The sequence below is a fragment of the Protomyctophum parallelum genome (assembly GCF_964188405.1).
Source record: "Protomyctophum parallelum genome assembly, chromosome: 14".
In the NCBI taxonomy this organism is placed as follows: Eukaryota; Metazoa; Chordata; class Actinopteri; order Myctophiformes; family Myctophidae; genus Protomyctophum; species Protomyctophum parallelum.
The window spans coordinates 32,568,098-32,588,367 of record NC_139709.1 but is presented as its reverse complement, the minus strand read 5'-3'; the positions used below and the strand labels follow the sequence as shown (position 1 = coordinate 32,588,367).

General features: G+C 43.4%; 1 protein-coding gene across 1 annotated transcript; it reads right to left on the bottom strand.

The window, feature by feature from the left end:
* Positions 1–961: 961 nt before the first annotated feature.
* Positions 962–19,887, bottom strand: LOC310871255 (lamin-B3-like; the record flags this gene model as incomplete). The annotated part of the gene is made up of 17 exons (XM_083782744.1): positions 962–997; positions 2,509–2,619; positions 3,708–3,824; positions 4,196–4,303; positions 4,883–5,102; positions 5,552–5,793; positions 6,588–6,713; positions 8,393–8,563; positions 9,186–9,311; positions 9,662–9,818; positions 10,172–10,360; positions 11,148–11,398; positions 18,554–18,745; positions 18,887–19,032; positions 19,170–19,329; positions 19,514–19,630; positions 19,726–19,887. 17 exons carry the CDS (start codon positions 19,885–19,887, stop codon positions 962–964), a joined length of 2,631 nt encoding a protein of 876 aa, XP_083638870.1.
* Between the last annotated feature and the right edge of the window lie 383 nt (positions 19,888–20,270).

The following is a 20,270-nucleotide window of genomic DNA, read 5'->3' as shown; positions in this document are numbered from 1 at the left end:
AGAGCGCTCAGGACCTCTGACTTGGTCAACGATTCACCTTCCAACAGGACAACGACCCCAAGCACACAGCTAAGATAACGAAGGATTGGTTTTAGGACAACTCTGTGAAAGTCCTTGAGTGGCCCAGCCAGAGCCCAGACTTGAACCCCATTGAGCATCTCTGGAAGGACCTGAAAATAGCTGTGTAGCGATGCTCCCCGTCTAACCTGACAGAGCGAGAGGATCTGCAGAGAAAGGGGGAAAATACCCCAAATTCAAGTGTGCCAAGCTTGTAGCATCATTCCCAAAAAGGCTGTAATTGCTTCCAAAGGTGCCTCAACTTAGTATAAGTCAAGAGTGTGAATACTTATGTACATGTGTTTTTCCAGCTTCTTATTTTTAATAAATTAACAAAATATGTGAGAAAACTTTACACTTCATCATTGTGTGTAGATTGATGAGGAAAAAAACGAATTTAATTCATTTTGAAATGAGGCTGTAACAAAACAATGTGGTAAAAGTGAAGGGGTGTGAATACTTTCCGAAGGCACTGTATATATACATTTTGGCCATTGATTTGACAATAGCCTATCTAATAAATAAATCTGCCATTTTCATTATGATTCTTATACATTTAAAAACTTGTGAAACAGGACATTGTGTTTAGAGTACAGCCACCTGTTCCACACCTCCATGGTTGTAGTTCTAAATGGATCTAAGCTCTATGGTTGGATCCATTTAGAACTAATCTTTTTCACAAAGATGCCACTAAATCCGTTACACCTCTGCAGTTCCAATGAAGCAGCAAGACGATGGATGAATGAACAGAATTTGCGTTAGAAAAATCTTTATTATGCAAACCAACAACATCCATTAAAATTGTATAATATGTTCACACACAAGGAATAAAAAGTTCCAAAGCTAAAGGCAGCCCATCCAGGTACAAAGATTCAGTGCGAGGTGGAAGGGGGTCCAGGTAATATTACATAATGGCACAGCTCGCCTCTGCAGATGAATCCTAGAAAAATACAACACATTAGACACATGGACGTATCGATTTAAAACTACGACTGGTATGTTACTCAAAAATACTGACTAAAACTAAATAAACACCAACATGGACTGATTGACAAGCAATGACCATTAAAATAGCACATGCAGCACAGCATTGGGGGGGGGGGGGGGGGGTTATTGATTGGCAAAAAAAAAAATCATGGAATGTAATAAAACCACATGGAATGAGTTAGTTCTGTTGACATTTTTCAGGAAAATCTATTACACTTGAGGGGGAAGGGGGGGCAATACATGCTGTGAATAGACAATTAAGCAAAGCCCAGCCCTCCTCGCTTATCATACTACAGCAGAGTGCTTGCTTGTCCCCCTGCACTAACCTCAAGACACAGAACACGCGTCACAGATTGATTTCCTTTTCTTTGGCTTCACAGCACGCAGCAGGGGACGGTAAACAGTGGAAATTAGTCAACATTTCGATTGCCAACAACCACCGTCTGTTGTTGATGCCTATAGTCTCGAGATACAACTTCCACAATTTTCAAACGCTTCCGCCTAACAGTCGACCTCGGAAGCTCCGATGAGGAGTACAAAATAAAATGGATGTCCTGTGCCATCTCCCTGGCCATATATTTTTGTGAATGCCGCACTGCTTGTTTGCATAATACTTCTGATCTCAAGAGCAGACGAGTTTCTCCTTTACGGGGCGGAACTACAAACGTAGCATTCGAACATCGTGGAAGCGATAAGTCTGGCTTTAGAGATTAGTTTAATGTGTTTACGTTTGGGTTTGGATGGCTTTATGTGCATGCCTTAATAAATGTAATGGGTCGCATTCAGAGTTGCAAGAGTGCGTTGACATTATTATTTACTTGCTGGATAGCTGAAACGTTTATCTGACATATAAACAAGAAATGATCAGTCATATTCGTCAGGTGAAACAAGTGCCGTCTCCGCTGTCTCTTCCCCAACTCACTCTTGCCACTCTGAGTGCGACCCACTACTTTTACAGTATTGTTGATCCTAGTGGATATCACACCAGAGCAGAGCACAGTGGTAATGTATGTCCATGTATGCATAGTGCTTACCGGTCTCCTTAAACTCTGTACATCACATCCGTCCATGTATGCATAGTGCTTACCGGTCTCCTTAAACTCTGTACATCACATCCGTCCATGTATGCATAGTGCTTACCGGTCTCCTTAAACTCTGTACATCACATCCGTCCATGTATGCATAGTGCTTACCGGTCTCCTTAAACTCTGTACATCACATCCGTCCATGTATGCATAGTGCTTACCGGTCTCCTTAAACTCTGTACATCACATCCGTCCATGTATGCATAGTGCTTACCGGTCTCCTTAAACTCTGTACATCACATCCGTCCATGTATGCATAGTGCTTACCGGTCTCCTTAAACTCTGTACATCACATCCGTCCATGTACTCTGCATAGTGCTTACCGGTCTCCTTAAATGCTGTACATCATGCCCCTCCATGTACTCTGCATAGTGCTTACCGGTCTCCTTAAATGCTGTACATCATGCCCCTCCATGTACTCTTCGCGGAACATGCCGGTTTCCTCTTCACCCGTGGCCTGGACACACACCACATGGCGCTCCGCTGTCTCCTGGATGTCAGCAGAGAAGAGCAGATACGATCCGGATTTGTTTTTAACATAGATTAGGTTAGATAGACTACAAATGATTCCCGAGCGTGTCGCGGCTGCGGCTCACTGCGCCAAGAGAGATGGTTTTCTGAGCTCAAGTGCACCCTAAAAACATGAACTTAACATTTAGTAGATTTTCTGTAGTTTTCTGGCTCAAACAAGTGCTCTGATTTGCCTGTGGCGTCTGGTAAAACTCCACAAATCCCATATATATATATGACATAGGGATTTGCCAGCTGATGTCACTGTTGAGGCATGTTTGCCTCTTCATTGCAGCTCAAAAGGGTTCAGAAAACTACAGAAATCCATTGAGACCCCCTTTCCACTGGTTGGTTCCCGATGGGAACCGGTTCAGTTCTTTTTGGTTCTTAGTCCATGAGCCAGAGCTCCAAAATTGGTGGGAAAAACTAGTCTTATATTAAATTGTTTATACTAGGATCAATACAAGTAAATTAATACATGATAACACTTCCACAATAGTAGCTTTTTCATATTTTCTATTATTTTGCATATTTTCCTACATAATGCCTCATTTGCATATTTAAAAACATTTAATTTGTAATAGGTACTCAATTGGGGAAGTTCCATGGTGATAATCTAGGTATGGTTTTACCCACTCAATTCATAATTAATGTTCCAATTTTGGAGCCCTGGCTCCTGGACTAAGAACTGAACCGGTTCCCGGTGGAAAAGGGGCCTGAATGTATAAAGTTCAGGTTGTTTGGGTGTAAATGAGGTCATGAAACCTTTAAGTTTAAAGGGACACTTCACCCTTTTTGCAAAAACAATATACTTTAATGAGGTTTAGAAGATTTTTAACACTTTCCTGAGGGTAATATATGGTTTGATATTTTAGCAGTGAGCCCAGTGTCTGATGTCATAGACACTGGGCTCACTTCCTTGCTGGACTACAATTCCCATAATGCTTTGGTGCACAGCTCCTTGTGGATAGGGGGAGGGCTGTCTTACTGAGACAACATGTAGTTGTCAAACGTCATTAACATATATTTTCTTTTGCAAAAAGGATTAAGTGAACGTTTTAACCTTACCTCCTGGTCGGGGGTGAGGAGGATCACCCTTACATCAGTGACTGGACCCCAGCTTGTGTGACCCTGCATGACCATGTTCCCAAGGTCAGTCTCCACCTCTGCATCTGCTGCCCAGATCTGACACACACACACACACACACACACACAAACTCTTAAGCATTACAGTAAATCCCATTATGCAAAAGAGTTAAAGTATTGTTAAGCAGATCTGCATTACTTAATTTACAAGATGTCCATGCAATTAGAGAGTTAGCTTGTTACGACTCTTATGGTACCAACATCAATACAGCATGGAATTGTGGACAAAAATCATTCCAAGGACAACATCATATTTGGTCTGAGAGGCTAAATCAAAATCATCAAATGGTGGTTCCATGGCTCAAATGCTGAATAAATAATAGACCTTGATATGAAAAGAGTTAAACCACTGGGTTAGAACTTAGAAGAGTACAGTGAGTGCCAGTACAATGATGTACAGTAGAACTTACAGTGAGTGTCTGGCCTCCGTGCAGGACACAGGAAGGAGGGATGTGGAAGGACACATTCTCCATGCTCGGGTGAGTCCTTCTGACCACCCATCCCCCTAGTGGCTGCTCCTGGAAATGTTAGCAGGCGACTAGGGGTTAACACACACCAACTAGACAGAATTGAACCCAATACATTTCTTCTTTTCTAAAACAAGGTTTGTTACGTTTAAACATTCATAATCATCCAGAACTGATGACAAACTTCAGTCTTTGCTTTAGACCGGAGACGGAGAGTGTAGAGACCAGGTAGCTGAGATGTTGCATCCCTAGTTCCATCTTTCGTATGGTTGCACAATTATGGAAATTCTTGGCCGATACAGATGTTTAAAATAACAATTTAGCCGATGCCGATAAGTATACAGATATAAGTTTTAGTTTTTATTTCCCCCTTTTGTGCCAGGGGAAACAAATACACACACACACACCCCAACGTAGCCAACGCAAAAATGTATGCTTATCAACAACAGATAAAGATTGGCTACTGCCATCGGTTAATGTCAGTTTTATTTGCACATACTGACTGATAACGGCAAAATATCAGATACAGATATGTGGTCAATACATCGGTGCATCCCTAGTTGCAACCATACGGAGTAAGTTGCAACCATACGGCGCAAAATCCACACAACAGTTGACGGAGCATCTTACCGTGTCAGAGTTGTTCTTCAGTACGACGTAGTTGCCTTCTACGTCGACGTCATCGATGCTGACGGGACCGCAGGCCGTGGAGTTGGTGGACATCTTGTAGGCCGGCGTACCGCCGCTGGATTCCTCCATCTTGCGTTTCTTCCCCTTCAGCCTACGCGCACCGTGCGCGTGCGTCCGCGCCACCGCCGAGTGCTGGGCGGGGCTCGGCGACAGCTGCAGTCTGGAAGACATGGGAACGTGTCATGTTGTGAGCTTGTACAGTTAGATCTGCCCTTTTCTGAGAGTGACACCTAACCCTAACCTCACAAAAACTATGCCTAAACTTAACCCTAACCTGTTTTTGTGGAGTTAACCTGTAAAACAAAAGCCCCATCAGCGACCATCGATTCCCACGCACACTCAGCAAAAAAGGGAGTCTCCAGCGACACGTTGAGCTTGTAGAGCGGCCATTTTCTTGGCAGTATGTTTTGTCATCATAGCTTAGTTTTGATTTAATTTGTCAAGATGGTCACATATTTCGGCAGGTCACCAATTTCACCACAACACCGCCAGGCTGGAGCGATCGAGTGCGAGTGAGCAAGTGTTCCAATACCCGAGATTCTGGGTATTAGAATTTGGGTTAAAGAACATTACTTCTGCTCCTCTCCCTCCAGGGTCAGAGGTCATTACCTCTGCTCCTCTCCCTCCAACATCTTGCGGTAGGCGTTGATCTCCATGTCCAGCGCCAGCTTGACGTCCAGCAGGCTCTCGTAGTCTTCCAGCTGTCGGAGCATCTTGGCCTGCATGCCCTGCATGTCCTGTTCCTTCTGGGCCAGCCTCTGGCTCCACAGCTCCCTCTCTCTGTCCAGGATCCGCTCCAAGTCCTGGACCCGGCCCTCCAGGGCCGCTTTCTGCACACAGAAGAATGGATGAGTTGCATTTCAAACGTCAAAATAAATAATAAATAAATCCATGTCCAAAAAGGAGTAGGATGAAGTATTAAACTCCTACCCCCCTTTTGCCAATGCAAGTGAGTTTAATGTTGTTGAAGGTCATTTAAATGCAGTCAGATAGGACTTTTCTGTTTGAATGTATTGGCTGTCAAGGCCAGAAAGTAGTTTTGCCAATCGGTAGGCGTTCCCACATAACGTCCGGGTACGATGATGTCACGTGCATACCTTCTGTCATCACACATTTTAAAATGCCCACACTTTGACCTGAGAGCTACTTTCAAAATGACTGTCTCAACAAGATCCTACCTTTACCTACTGAAAAAAGATTATACCATTGCTGAAAATAGTTTAAATATGGAATATTATATTCCATATTTAAACTACTGTATATATACTGGTGTTACATATAAGTCAAATGCACTTGGAATAGGTAGTTTTGTATTTATCTGTAATGCTACTGGCGTTTGTGCACAGCAACACTCGAAAAAAAAACATTGCTTTGTGGGTTTGAGCTGACAGGCCCTTTTTGATCAATGAATCAAGTCACCTTAATTCAAGTGTCAGATACTTTTTTAGGGGCATGTCATGTGATCTACCTGCATAGCCCTTGTGATCTACAGTTTCTAAATTATTGTGCAGTTTTGAAAAATTGAAATACTTTGGCTGAGCTTCTAAGTCTAATGTAGCATGCACTAGTACGATGTTTTGAACTTTTGCATACAAATGTCCCAGATTTACAACTATTCCCGTCTATCCTGGTTTAGGCTACCAACCTCTTTCTGGTAGAGCTGCAGCTGTGCACTGAGGGTCTCCATGCGGACCTTGGTTGTGGTCAACTCATCCTGGGTGGCGTTGACGGCATCGCCCTTCCTCAGCGCAGTCTGCTGGGCGTTCTCCAGCTGCGGTACGCAGAGGGTTGGAAGCAAACATACAGCATATATACACATCAATGATTGCTTCTGAAACACTCAAAACTAAAATACATTTGTGTGCGTGACAAGATGGGATTCATATCATTGAGCATTTTAGCTGGGAAACAGACATGATACAGTCAGTCTTCCTTTACACAGACTCTCTGGCCTAGGTTTCACTTCTTAATGCGGCGTTCACAATAGTGGCGACAACACAACAACCAACGCCTTTTCAGCTACATTGTCTCCAAGTTTAACCCCGTTTAAGGCCCCATTTACACTGGCAGCCTGAATCAGATCTGTGCCACCTCCAGACTGGAATCCGTTTAAATAAGTCCACTCTAAACACAAGTCACATGGAATCAGATTTTTACAAATGCGACTCGAGCCACATTCAGAGGTGGTTTCAAATCAGATTCAAAAACTAATATCAGGAGATCCGTCTCAGTCTGAACGCAGTAACCTGATCTAAATCGGATTCCATGTGACTCATTTGTGTTTAGACTTATTTAAATAAATGGGATTCCAATCTAGATGTGACACAGATCTGATTCAGGCTGCAACACAAAGTTCTGTGATCCGATCTAGTCACTTGCAAATGCAGTGTGAACGGTCGGGCCAAAAGATCAGCGTTGCACAAGCCACAATGTGTAAATGAAAAACTGGAGTACTGAACAAAGTCAAAGCCAGCTGAACTTATTTGTAGCCACTAGTCTTAAGTCAAAATATAAAGTGCCGGGCATCAGTTTGAAGCTTCTCGTCACCGACTTCCATTGAAAACAGCTCGTAGCGCGGTGCTTTGTCGCCACTAGTGTGAACACGGCGTCACGTTGACTACCTCTTTTACTGCCGTCACCGCCATCTTGCCTCGGCTGACTGCACTGCCTTGTGCTCTAATGTTTTCCTGCACAAAATGCCTGCTGCATGTGGCTCCTTGACACGAGAGCTTAGAAAGATAATTGTTAAAGTAACAAACTGAAAACATTCGAAAGAGAGTTGGTTAAAAGAATCTGGAAGAAAAGTGTGATGCGTGTTTGTATGCAAGGCCAAGGCCATGTCATCTCGCGTCGTTCCAACAAGTAAGCACAGCCATGTATGTGTACACCTCGTGGAAATCTGCAGTAGCCTTCACATCCTGAGCCGACAGGCACTTAACTCTAACAATGTGTGGGGGGCGGGCAAACACTGTCGTCTTAAAGTGAGCGTGTATGCTGGCCCCTGGAGCTGGGGTTTATGCTAACAGCTAGCGGTAGAGATAGAGTTAAAGGACAACTTTTTTTTTTCCACCAAGGTTCATGTTCTAGGTTGTATAGAGAAAGTATTTAGAGTGTTTTTAATTTTTATTCATTTGCTGCTTTCGTTTTAGCAATATTTGACAAAATGTTGGCGTTTTCTTTATCATTTACTTTAGTCCTACTAGACCCCAGGAAATTACATGTGGCCACAAAACATGGGATCTACTGAATGTGAAGGGGGATACTAGCGAGATACCATACTGTGTTGTAGGCTCAATATGTCAGTTTGTCACCTCCAACCTAAGTTTGAAAAACAAACAAAGTTGTCCTTTAACGTTGCTGTGTGTACCTTGGCATTGGCAGTTACAGTATTGTGTATGTGCCTGTGCGTGTGCGTTTCTGTGCACGTGTGTGCGTGCGTGCCTCTCGTACCTTGGCATTGAAGTTGCGTTCCAGCTCCTCTTTGTACTGACCGATCTGTACATCGTGCTCCTGGCGGAGCTGCTGCATGGCCTCGGCTAGCTTGGTGTCAAACTCTGCACGCCTTCCTGAATCCACCTCCACCAGGCGGCTTTCATGCTTACGCCGGATCTCGTGAATCTCCTGCACGCGCACAATAGAAATAATCAGATGATGCTGCAATGGCCCGTCCTACCACAAGTGGCCTGGCTCACTCCTCATGCATTGAAGGAGGAAGCATGAGCCCAGTTCAGGGCTCTCCCCAGGTTGGCAGAGGGAGAGTAGCTCCCAGGATTACAGCACTACAATTGGCACCGGGTGAAAAACAAAAATGGGTTACAAACATCGTGGGACAGAAATTTAAATAGGAACGGCCCTACCAACTGCTGCTTGACAATACAACCATCCCATCTGTAATATGGAGATAACTTGCAGAACGCATGCGTGCGTCACAGCTCCAACTCCCAGGTCCGACATAGCGGCCATGCCCGGCGAAACTGCCCTCTCGCACGGCAGGAAACTAATTACACACTGGATAGAATCTCTGACAGCTAGTTTGTAAACGATACATACAGTTTGAGGTAAATATGTCATGATGTTGCGGAATCTGTATTGTTTTTATACCTGCAACAGCTAGTTTTACATTGACGCAGTTTCGAGTCTATGCAGACGTCAGAATGATGTCAGAACAGTCCAGAGAGGACAACAGTCGACCGACTCGACCATGATCAATGATCAATGTAATACTGGTGACAGACAGGCGTACCTCCTTGCCGATGTTTCTCTCGAAGTCGAGCGACTCCCTCATGGTCTGCATCTGGTTCTCAATGTCCACCCGCCTCAGCATCTCAGAGTTCATCTGGGTCTTGGTGTCCGCCAACACTGCATCCAACTAACACACGTAACACAATACAATTAGTCATTTATTTATTACCAAGCATCTTTAAAAATGTTAGCAATGGGTTCAGGTTTTATTTAGGTCCATTTTTGCAGCCCCCCACACACAATCATTCTACAGTTGTGGCCCCCGGCCAAATCTAAGTTGAATACCCCTGATGTAAGTCAATGAGGAGCATATTTTGAATTATCAATTTCTAATCAATGGAGCAATTTTTTTTTAAACTTTCTTCCACATTTGGAGTTGCATCATGGCAAGGCATGTACACAACTCAACCTCTGCTAAAGTGCTCTTACCCTTTAACAGCACTGGGGAAAGTTGGTAAAAAGACATGCATTACATACATGTTTCTGCTGAGCTTGGAGTTCATCAACGTCAGTGGTCAACCTCTTGGTCTTCGCTAGCTGGGTGCTGTAGTCTGCGTCCTTCTGGTTGAACGCTTCCTCCAGATTCCTCCACTGAGTCAGAGCATGAGCCAGGTCGCTCTCCTTTTTCTGGTTCCTGAGAAAAAAGAAAATCTTGTAAAATCGGCTATTTTTGGCGAAGAGACTTTGGCCTCTGACCGGAGTTGAAGTGGTTAGCACCATTTGTATAAATCACACCAATGTGCTTTTTTTGTTGCAAACAGTTATTTAATTTTAAACAGTTTTTTTTCCCTCCACATTAATGATACGTAACGTTGTTCACCATGTTTAGTTCATGGAACATTGAAAGTTACTAATGTTGTGTGGAGAGGAAGTCTGGAGCTGTTGCCCCCGCAAGCAGACTTTGCATAAGCAGTAAGATGGATTCAATGGATGGATTGATGGAACGTGCCATTCGCAAACGGTTAATACATTCGTAGAATCGGTCACCTGGCTCTGAGCTTGGTGAGCTCCTCTGACAGGTTTCCGACCTCCATCTGCATCCGGGCCCGGTCGTTTGCCGTCTCGTCCAGGGACTTGCGAGCGTCGGCCAGCTCCGTCTCATAGAGCCGCCGCACGGTGCTCAGCTCCCGGGTCTTCGACTCCTCGTTCTCGTCGAGGAGCAGCGCCATGGACGACCTGACATGCAAAAACAAACTAGTCACTCCAGGCTACTGTACAAGGTTCAAGGTTCTCTTTATTGTCCCTTGCGGGAAATTGGTTTGCAGCCAGATTATAGTAAAAAATACACCAAAAAACAACATTCAATACAATCTAAGAACAGGGCACTAGAGACAGAGAATTCATGACAGTCATGACATACTGCTTGGACTCACCCCTACAACACACTTACTAGCACATTTTGATAGGTTGAGATGGATTTAAGGGCCTATACTGTACTGTACATACTCCAGTTTTAGGTGATAAGGTGACCACTGAAACGGTAGTTTTAGTAAAAACAGAGCGATGTGTATAGAATCCCTACTCTCCTTCAAAACGGCTCTCAAAGAGCCCTTATGGGTGGTTGCAATTCAAAACTAGCCCCTGTAGAAATAAAAGTAAATGATTTCCAACAGTTTGTGTTGTTTTTGCATAGTACTGTATATTTGTCATTAAATGTTCTGATGAATTGAATATGAAGGACCACAATGGAAACAAGCCTAGTGCTTTCTTAGGTTTTAATCATCTTAGCAGACTTGAACTTTCCTGTGCCCGTTTCTGCAAACTGTTAGTAAAGTTTTCAATAGGGATGTCCTGATCACATGTAATTTGCTCCCGATCCAGATACTTATGCCATATCACAATATCCAAAATCACAATATCCAGTCTAATATCATGATATGGATGTATAATATTGATACTACGGATGTCCCGATCACGTTTTTTTTGGGTGATCGGAACAACCCTAGTTTTCAATCAATCTCACCTCTGGCTCTCCAGCTCGATGGAGCGCTGGATGTAGTTGGCGAGGCGGTCGTTGAGGTGCTGCAGCTCCTCCTTCTCCTGGACTCGGGAGAGACGAGCCGGGCTGACCCCGGTGCCGGTGGCGGACGGGGAGGAATGGGAGGACGCACGGCCACCGGAGGACCGGGGAGCGGAGCGTGAAGAGCGGCCGCTGGAGGTGAACGGGGTGGAGGTGGAGGAGGGCGAGGAGGCCATGATGAGATGGCGATGGTGCTACACCTGCAAGCAGTGCAACCACAAAACACTTTAGAACATGTTAAAAACCAGTGGTGGAAAAACTCATGTCTTACTTACGAGGGGAGGTATATATATATATATATATATATATATATAGTCCTTAGTATGAATAGCCTACTGCAATGTAAAAAGTACAATATATTGGCACTAAAATGTACCACAAGTATTAAGTAGCCTACTCATTATGAGGAATGTCCCATTTCTGTTTCAGAAGTTTTCAAATGTATAGAAATCTTTTGAAAATGGTAGATCTACTTAAGCACAATGTGCCACATCACAACACTGAGCTTGTAGATCGGCTATTTTCAAATGGCGAAATAATTTAACTCTTGATGGTTAATGAGCTTCATTTCACGCTTTCGAGACTCAATTAAAGACCTATAATGGTCCATTTGGTTACCAAACTCTCCATCATTTAGCTGGGGACCACCTAAAACCCCCTCACGGACCACTGGACTGACCAACGGTTGAGAACTTTTACAGTCCATGGTTGAGAACCACTCTACTATGGACCACCAGAGCTATATGATGCTACAGCTTGGCTTGCTACATGCCTACACCGGCAGCGGTTCACTTCACACACAAAATGCAGGTTAGAACGTCAGAATTGTGTTCAAAATAAACTTAAACTAATAACGCTGAGTTTCTGCTTAATATCAAACCCAAAACGACATGCCAGTGCTCTAGTCCGCCTCTAGCCTTGGTGATATGATAAGACACTCAAATAATGCATTATAGATGCATTTTTATCGAGTTTTTACTTTCGTAACTGCGGTAGTGTTGGCCTGCACCGCCAGTGCTTCGTGCACAGTCACCAGTACAGCCCGTTGATTCTCCGTGTATGTACAAAAACATATATGATTATGTGCTTAACCGGTTCCCCCAAATGATAACTCGGCCGTCGGAGTCTTTATGCAATGTATTAGTCCATATTATTTAATATGTATGAGTTTTAATCTCGTTTGTGGCCGAACAAAGTTTATTCCCCCTCATTTACTTCCCGTTTACATTGCGTGTAATTCCGGGCTTCACCGGAAGCGCCCCCTCGAGTTACCGCCGCCCATTGAAGACTATATGGGGAGCGTCCGACAGAATCCGACACAGACGTGATTAAAACACTTTTCATATTGGGAAAATACAGACTAATACGTTGCACAAAGACTCCGAAGCGCGAGTTAACAATTCGGGGCAACCGGTTTGATATTATAACAAGTTAATGGGTATTCATTTGTTGCAACAGCAAATCTGGAGCAGCAGAATCGACTCTTAACAGAGCGCGTTTACAAACACGACCCCAACCAATCGAAGCCCCTTTACGCAAACAAAACCCGTATATATAAATATTATGTGGAATGTAATGTACTCACAGAAACAGTTGTAGGCTACAGAAACGCTGTGGTATTATTATTGTAGCGGCCGGTTTGGGAGTTGGGACCACAGGACACTCAGCTCAGCTGATACAGATAGAGGAGCAGAATCAGCAGATAACAGTGAATGGATGGAGAGGGTACACGTCACCAACACGAGACTGCATTTAAAGGGCGACACAGGTGCGTGGAGGAGATTGACTGATTGATTGATTTTATTTCACAGTATATGTAGAATGGGCAGTGTGGTGGAAAAAAGTATTCACATGTTTTACTTAAAAGGATCCCTGGCTAATAAGACAAATAAGCCAAATATTATACGTGCCCGTGCCCTCTACAACAAAAACATTATAAATTAAAACACCTTCAATATTTTATTTATTTCATAAATAGAGAATCTTTCACTCAATAGGAACTGCTCCTACTCCAAGTTGACGATGTCATATGCCCATACGGCCCATACTTCAATCAATCAATCAATCAATCAAATTACGATGGGAGCCGTTCCTATTGAGTGAAAGATTCTCTAATTATTAAAGAAATAAAATATTTAAGGTGTTTTTATTTATTTATTTTTAGTTATAGAGGGCAAGTATAATGCTTTAAGGCATATTTGTCTTATTAGCCAGGGATCCTTTTAAGTAGGATCAATACTGCAATATGTAGATGTGCACATTTTGGCTCTGAGATGTAGGCCTAGTGGAGCAGAAGTAAAATAATTGGAAATTGGAAATACTCAAAGTACAAATACGTACAAAGCATTGCACATCAGCCAGTCTGGCTTCAGTGGCTTGCAATAATGTGATGCAAATCTCACGTTAATATAGTTACTATAGCTACTTTGATTATTATTGCAAAGCGTACATCAACCACTTAATTCAGCCCTTTTAGCGATTTGAAAACAGCAGCTCTTTTAGCCTTGTTTATACTTCACTGTGCAACGGTCCTATGCTGGAAAATAGCAGATATGCAAACTCACAGCACTGAACTTGCAGATCTGCCATTTTTTGCCATCCAAATGCATTATATGGTTAAATGGGCCCCAAGAGATGCAGAAATGAACTAGAAAAATTCCCGTTCTGGGAACAGGTCTCCACCAGGAGGATAGGACTAATAGGAGAGTGTGTGATGTTTGGAGTGTGTGTGTGTGTGTGTGTGTGTGTGTGTGTGTGTGTGTGTGTGTGTGTGTGTGTGTGTGTGTGTGTGTGTGTGTGTGTGTGTGTGTGTGTGAGAGAGACGCAACTTGGCCTGTTGTAGCGCCACCATGAGGCTGATTTGAAAACTGTCAAGTGGCATTTCTTCCTCAGCCTATAGTGGGAATAGGCATGCACGGCTTGGGAAGCCGTGGATATGCTCCTGAGGAGGAAGATTCTAAAAACGACTTATAAATCCTAAAGCTATAGCCTCTGCAAGCTCACAATGTGACTTGTATATTTGCTATTTTCAATAGATTTGTTGAAATGAGACATTCTGCAATCTGCATGATGAGTAATTAATACTTTTTCTTTTGGTACATTTTGAATTACAGACTTGTATTTGTATTAAAACAGAGTATTTCTACATTGAAGTATTGATACTTTAATAACTAATAAGTAAAACAAATTATTTGTTTGGTTAACTGTATGTAATGTGTTTTATTTTCGTTTTATTTTTCGTTTTGTCATTATTTATTTATATTTGTGTTCTGTATTTATTATTGTCAAAACATTTCGTGATAATATTTTATTTGTATTTGTTCTGCCATGGGGATGTGTGGGGGGGGAATATATGTCAATTGTTTTGAAAATACTTCTTTGTACTGTAAAATAAATCAATAAACATATGTTTAAAAAAAAAAAAAAAAGTAAAACAAATCGAGTACTTTTTCCAGGAATACGAACACTTCATTCATATTTTATTTGGCACAGCTGTAGGGCAGCCTGGGTGTAAATGAGCGTCTATGCTGACATCTGCTGGACATACCTTGTACAACAAACTACCACACACACACACACACACACACACACACACACACACACACACACACACACACTTTCTTTTTTACCCTAAAGGCTTTCCGTATTGAGGAAGCGTTTCCTGTGATGTAGGGTGCGTTCGGAAATGGGCACCGGGAGCGCACTCGCCTATTAGTTTGCATTGCACAGTGCGCTCAGTGCACTATTTCCGAACGCGCCGTAGTGATTTGAATTTTGACCCTAGTTACACCTCGTCCTGACACCTACTCCTGTGTTTTGTTTTGTTGTGGGAAGTAAAAGCGCGCAAAACAAATCAAAACAAAGTTCGCTCCAGTCGGTTCCTACCTTACCGTAAGTGTATGGACATCAGAAAGTGGTTTGGTAGTAGGCCTATAATAAAGAAAACACTAGCTGTGACACTATACCTGTACGTGCGGAGGCAATTAATTAAGTAGCAGTAGTAATGGCGACCTTGACAAGTTGACAACAATAGCAACACCGAGCCCACGCGTGATTCAGACCGAAGCTCTGCCCTCTCCTCCCGTACAGCCCTCCACATCGCCCCGCGGTAAGCCTACCACCACACCCGCCGCCGGTTGATTTTATTTGGGGACAGAGAAGCCAGCCCAGGAGCTACAATCCTACCCAACTAGAATATTTTACAATAAACACGCTAATTTAGCAGAAGCTGGTTTAATGAACGGGAGTGGCAGTGGCTTGAATATTCAGTGATTGCTCAATGCTGCATGGTGCTGCCTTTTGCTTTCCATGTCGGAAATGTCATGGTAGGCCTAGGCCTACTAATTGCCAGGTAGCCTACACACCTGGAACTCTACTCAAGTTGGAATTTAGCTGGCTTATTTTGTTCTGCTGGTTTTATTTGTCATGTCTGTCTGAAACAGGCTATTTTTAAAGCTATAGGCCTATGCTATAGGCTTAAGGCTTATTAATTCATTTTTTTTAATCTATTCTATTTTTTGTATCATTGTAGCTGTAGCTTTTTTTATTTTCTTTATCTTTGTCAACCTCTCTCTCTCTCTCCCTCTGAGCCATGAAGTTTTTCCGCCATGGCCACATTGACAGATGCAGGATTTTTGCGAACACAGTGAGCACTAACTATGAGACCCTGCAGATCATGTCTGTCTGTGTGTGTGTCTGTGTGTCTGTCTCGCTGTGACACCACACGCCCGCCACCAGAGGGCGCAGCTGTAGCGCACACACACACACACACACACACACACACACACACACACACACACACACACACACACACACGAGCTGCGTTCGCTTCCCGCGTTTGCGAGTCTTACTTGTATAATTATAATGTTGGAACTTGTTGTGAAAATGAAAATGTGGTGTCCTGACTCCTGGCTCACTGGCTGCAGTTCAGGCAATCCGTTTTTGATTGATCATTGATGATGATTGAATATGTTTATAAGTTTGCACACTTATTGTACACTTCAGTGCAGGTAATGCTTTATGTTGGTTATACAGTATGCTTTAGATGTGTCTGACCTTGCTGCAGCTGCAGCTGCGGTAACTGTATAGAGAGTCCAGGGCCCAGGAAATGATTCCCCGTTCATTTCCCTCATAGACATTTCAAAAAGTATTTATTTAAAGACATTTTAAGCGTCGTACAAAGCCAACTGGAGTTGTGAGAAATCATGACAACAAACACAATTTTTCGGGCCGAACAAATAATTAGAAAGAAGAATATAAACGGCAGGTTACACTTTTTTTCTTGTTTTTCTTCTTTGTAATTATTTGTTTGGTCCAAAATATTGTGTTTGTTGTCATGATTTGTCACAACTCGAGTTGGCTTTGTACGACGCTTAAAAGGTCTTTAATAAATACTTTTTGAAATGTCTATGGGAAAAATGCATTGGGAATTATTTCCTGGGCCTGGCCAAGGACTGTATAAAGAGGACAGGAAGCGAAGACCGTACGTGCGCCGCCATGTTGCTCACATGGTGCTCCATGGAAGGAAAGAAACATGCGCAGTTGAGACCAGGAAGTTGGACATGCATATAGCACAAATGGCCCAGCAGATGGCGTGAGGCGACTAAAGACCTTGCTGAAAGTAGGGACGCTTGTATCTCACTCTTCTGCCAGTTTATATGCTGAAGCCAGCTTGGCTCAGTGCTCACCATGAACGGACTGACTGAGACAGCCGTGTCATGATCAGTGCAACTCCCAACTATAATATCTATATAATAGAATAATCAATTAAGGGGACAAGAGTGAATCAAAACGTATGTTTAGGAATATAATATGTTCAGTAGGCCAGTCCCGGACACACTATTCAAACCGAACTGTATGCCCGATGAATAAATCAACATGTAAAATTGATTTTGCCCATTGTATTGTACAAAATAATTGAAGCCTCCTGTAGCATGTGCCTGGATTCCCCAAGGGCACCACGGTGTGATCATTCAGGCTTGGCATGGTATCATTTGCATGGCATTCAGTAGAAAATACAAGAAGCCCTATAGGCCTACCATCACATTGTAAGGAATAGAGTTGAAGCCTATAATAGTTTGAGAGCACATAACCCTAATAATTGCCTTTATAATATCATTCAGCTAGCCTACTGCACTTCGTGGACTTTAGGAGAAACCTTTAGAGTTTAGAGTAGACCATACAACATGTAGGCCTATATTGCGTAGGACATAAAAGTACAGAAAAGGGACTTGTGGCACATCCAGTCATTTATTTGATAAATGCAGACACATTTCCAAACAGATAAATAAAAGTAGGCTGACGTGGCACAGAATTCAGTCATTTTGGCACTTTTCTTTTCTTTTCAAAATATTTTATTAAAGTTTTTGTGACAAACCCAGGGGCAAGTATTAAACAGAGTAGACATATCAAATATGTAGCAATAATAACTCAATCCCCTATCCCACCCACCCCCCACCCACAATCCCAAGGATAGTCGGAAAAACAGTCAAAATAAATAATTATTTTAAACGAAAATCATGCTGGCCATAATAGGAAATAGTGCCATAACGGGAGACACTTGGAAAGGTAGCCTACCATTGACAAATGGTAAAATAAATGTATGTGTATAAATAAATAAATAACACTTTAGTGCTGGCCATAAGAGGAGACACAAAAAAACAAAACAAAAAACACACACACACCTACCACACACCTACCACAAAAATCTACACTAATAGCTGGTATAGGAGGGGCAAGTGCCGGGTCCCTGCGTGTTGGGGCTGGTGGGCGTCATAGCTGGGGAGATCCACAAGAAGAAACCGGCACATGTCCATTCCCCATAAGGCAATACCCATTGACCATTATATTACCTTTCAGTTGACTGACGTGGCTCTTTTGGCAGACCTGCTGTCATGCTGTACAGCCACAGACACAGCTGATGCCTCTTTGACCAGCATATGAAGTCTCAACATTGCCAACCTTTTAACCACTCTCTTAGAGATCCTGTGGCAGACAGGGTGCCATTCGGTGTCTCTGTCAAGAGTGGTCATCACTTGACCGATGGGGTCATCATATTGTAAAAGGGTTGGCAAAGACCTCTGCATTAACTCATAAAGTGAAAGATGGTATTCATGCATGCGCTTGCTGGGATGTTTCAGACCACCATTGCTGTGAATTATGGTCAGCAAAGATGGGTCATCACAGTGCGTAGTGGCATAGCTGTGGTCTATGGAGATGGAACCTGCAGTTGACAGACAGAAGTCCTTGCAGGTCTGACAAGAGCCCCGTCTCAACGTCTTGAATACTGCCCAACCTGTCAGATAATATAATGTCTGGGATGTAACCAGTGGCAGTGGCAGTGGGGGTACCGGGTTGTCACATCTATCCTCGATTTCCACCGGTTCCTTGAGTCCTTCCTCTTTGCTCCTCAGGTCGTCACTGTATTCAATCAGTAACGCACCGTCATCAGAGCCAGACTTCTCAAACTGGGCAAGTATCATCAGTCTCAACCGTGCACGACACTGCTTGGCCTGAGGATGCATGTTGTTGTTAGCTCTCAGCTGTGAGTGCAGGTTCTCATTTGCATCAGTTGACACACGCCCAGTGAAGAGGAAGGGCATGTTCAGGGAACCAGTGTCCATCAGGTGTGACAACCAGTTGGGGTTTGGTGGGATGAACCATCACCAACATGTACAGGTTACCATGCGAACCCCGGTGTGGCTCGGTTTCCATTTACCGATGGCACCTGTCTTTACAGACAGGAACCGTGTCTGGGTCCATGTGACAAGGATCTCCTGGAGTCGCTCCAGTTTGGCACGTGCCATGGTCGTGTCTGGCGATGACAATGCTGTGAGTGGGGAGGAAGAGGTGGGGGGTTAGGGCATTATATTCCCAGCTCACTGACAATACAACATATCACATTAATCCTACTTAAGGTAGTGCTAATGCCATTTATGGTTGTACTTGTCACTTTGGTCGGCTTACCATTATAAAGACGCCGCAATGTCATCAGGTCGAACCAATCATTAACCAGCTCCAGAAACCACGCCGTTGTCTCGTCCTCGGGGGGTAGGACTTTTGCCGAAATTAGGAGACGAATGGCGGACGCCATCGACTTCGAGTACACCTTGCATGCAGGGGCGACCTGGGTGGACAGTTGGAAAACCTTTTAACTGATGATATATTTCATAGGAAATAAAATTCAAAAGGCTACATTATGTTCCCAAGACCTGGAAGAAATAACATAAGCACAAATTGCAGTCATGACCGTGCTGTGTAGACATGCATCTTATGGTTGCCCAAAATAAATATAATCTTTATTTCCATACCTTCATTTTCTCAAAGCTCTGCTTGTTGGAGATTGCACTCAATGTAATTCCAGGCACCAACTTCTCGGGACTTCCCTCCTGGATGTCGATGACTTTCTGTATTGGCTTGAGTGTGACCTTTGAACAGCAAACACAGAACAAGCAAATGTGTAGAGATTCATACTGACAACAAATAGTATTCTTGGCATACATTGTATAACTGTGTGGCTCACCATGTTGCTTGGCAAGTTGTTTTTCTGGACAACACTGGCTGGTAGCTGGAAGCAGTGATTGCACAGGGCAGTCTTCATCACCTTTATTAGATGTGGTGGATCAGGGGAGAAGAACAGATAGCCACCAGGATAGAATGGGTGCTGGATAAAGGATCTATCCATGGCCTCCCCCCCCGTTGAGACCTGCAGCCCGCCACATAGCCTGATTGCTTGAGTCCATGTCAGTGCACTAAATTAAAAGTGGACAAACATTGTGGAAATTAAAGGAGATCTATGTTTGAGGCATTTAGCAGAAATAATATGTTTATTCTTACCACAGCAACCACCCTGATTCCACGCTCCCCACAAGCCATGATAATGGCTTGTACAAGCTCCCACAGCTCTGCCAGTCACTGAGGACCCAGTGAAATGATAGGCTACGGCCTGTTTGTAATGAACAGTAAGACAGTCCAGCATGCAGGTCAGAAGTTTTTTGGCATGTTTTTGTTTGTCTGGAGTTGGGGGCATGGTCACCGCCCCCAACACAGACTTTGTGGCGGAGTCGT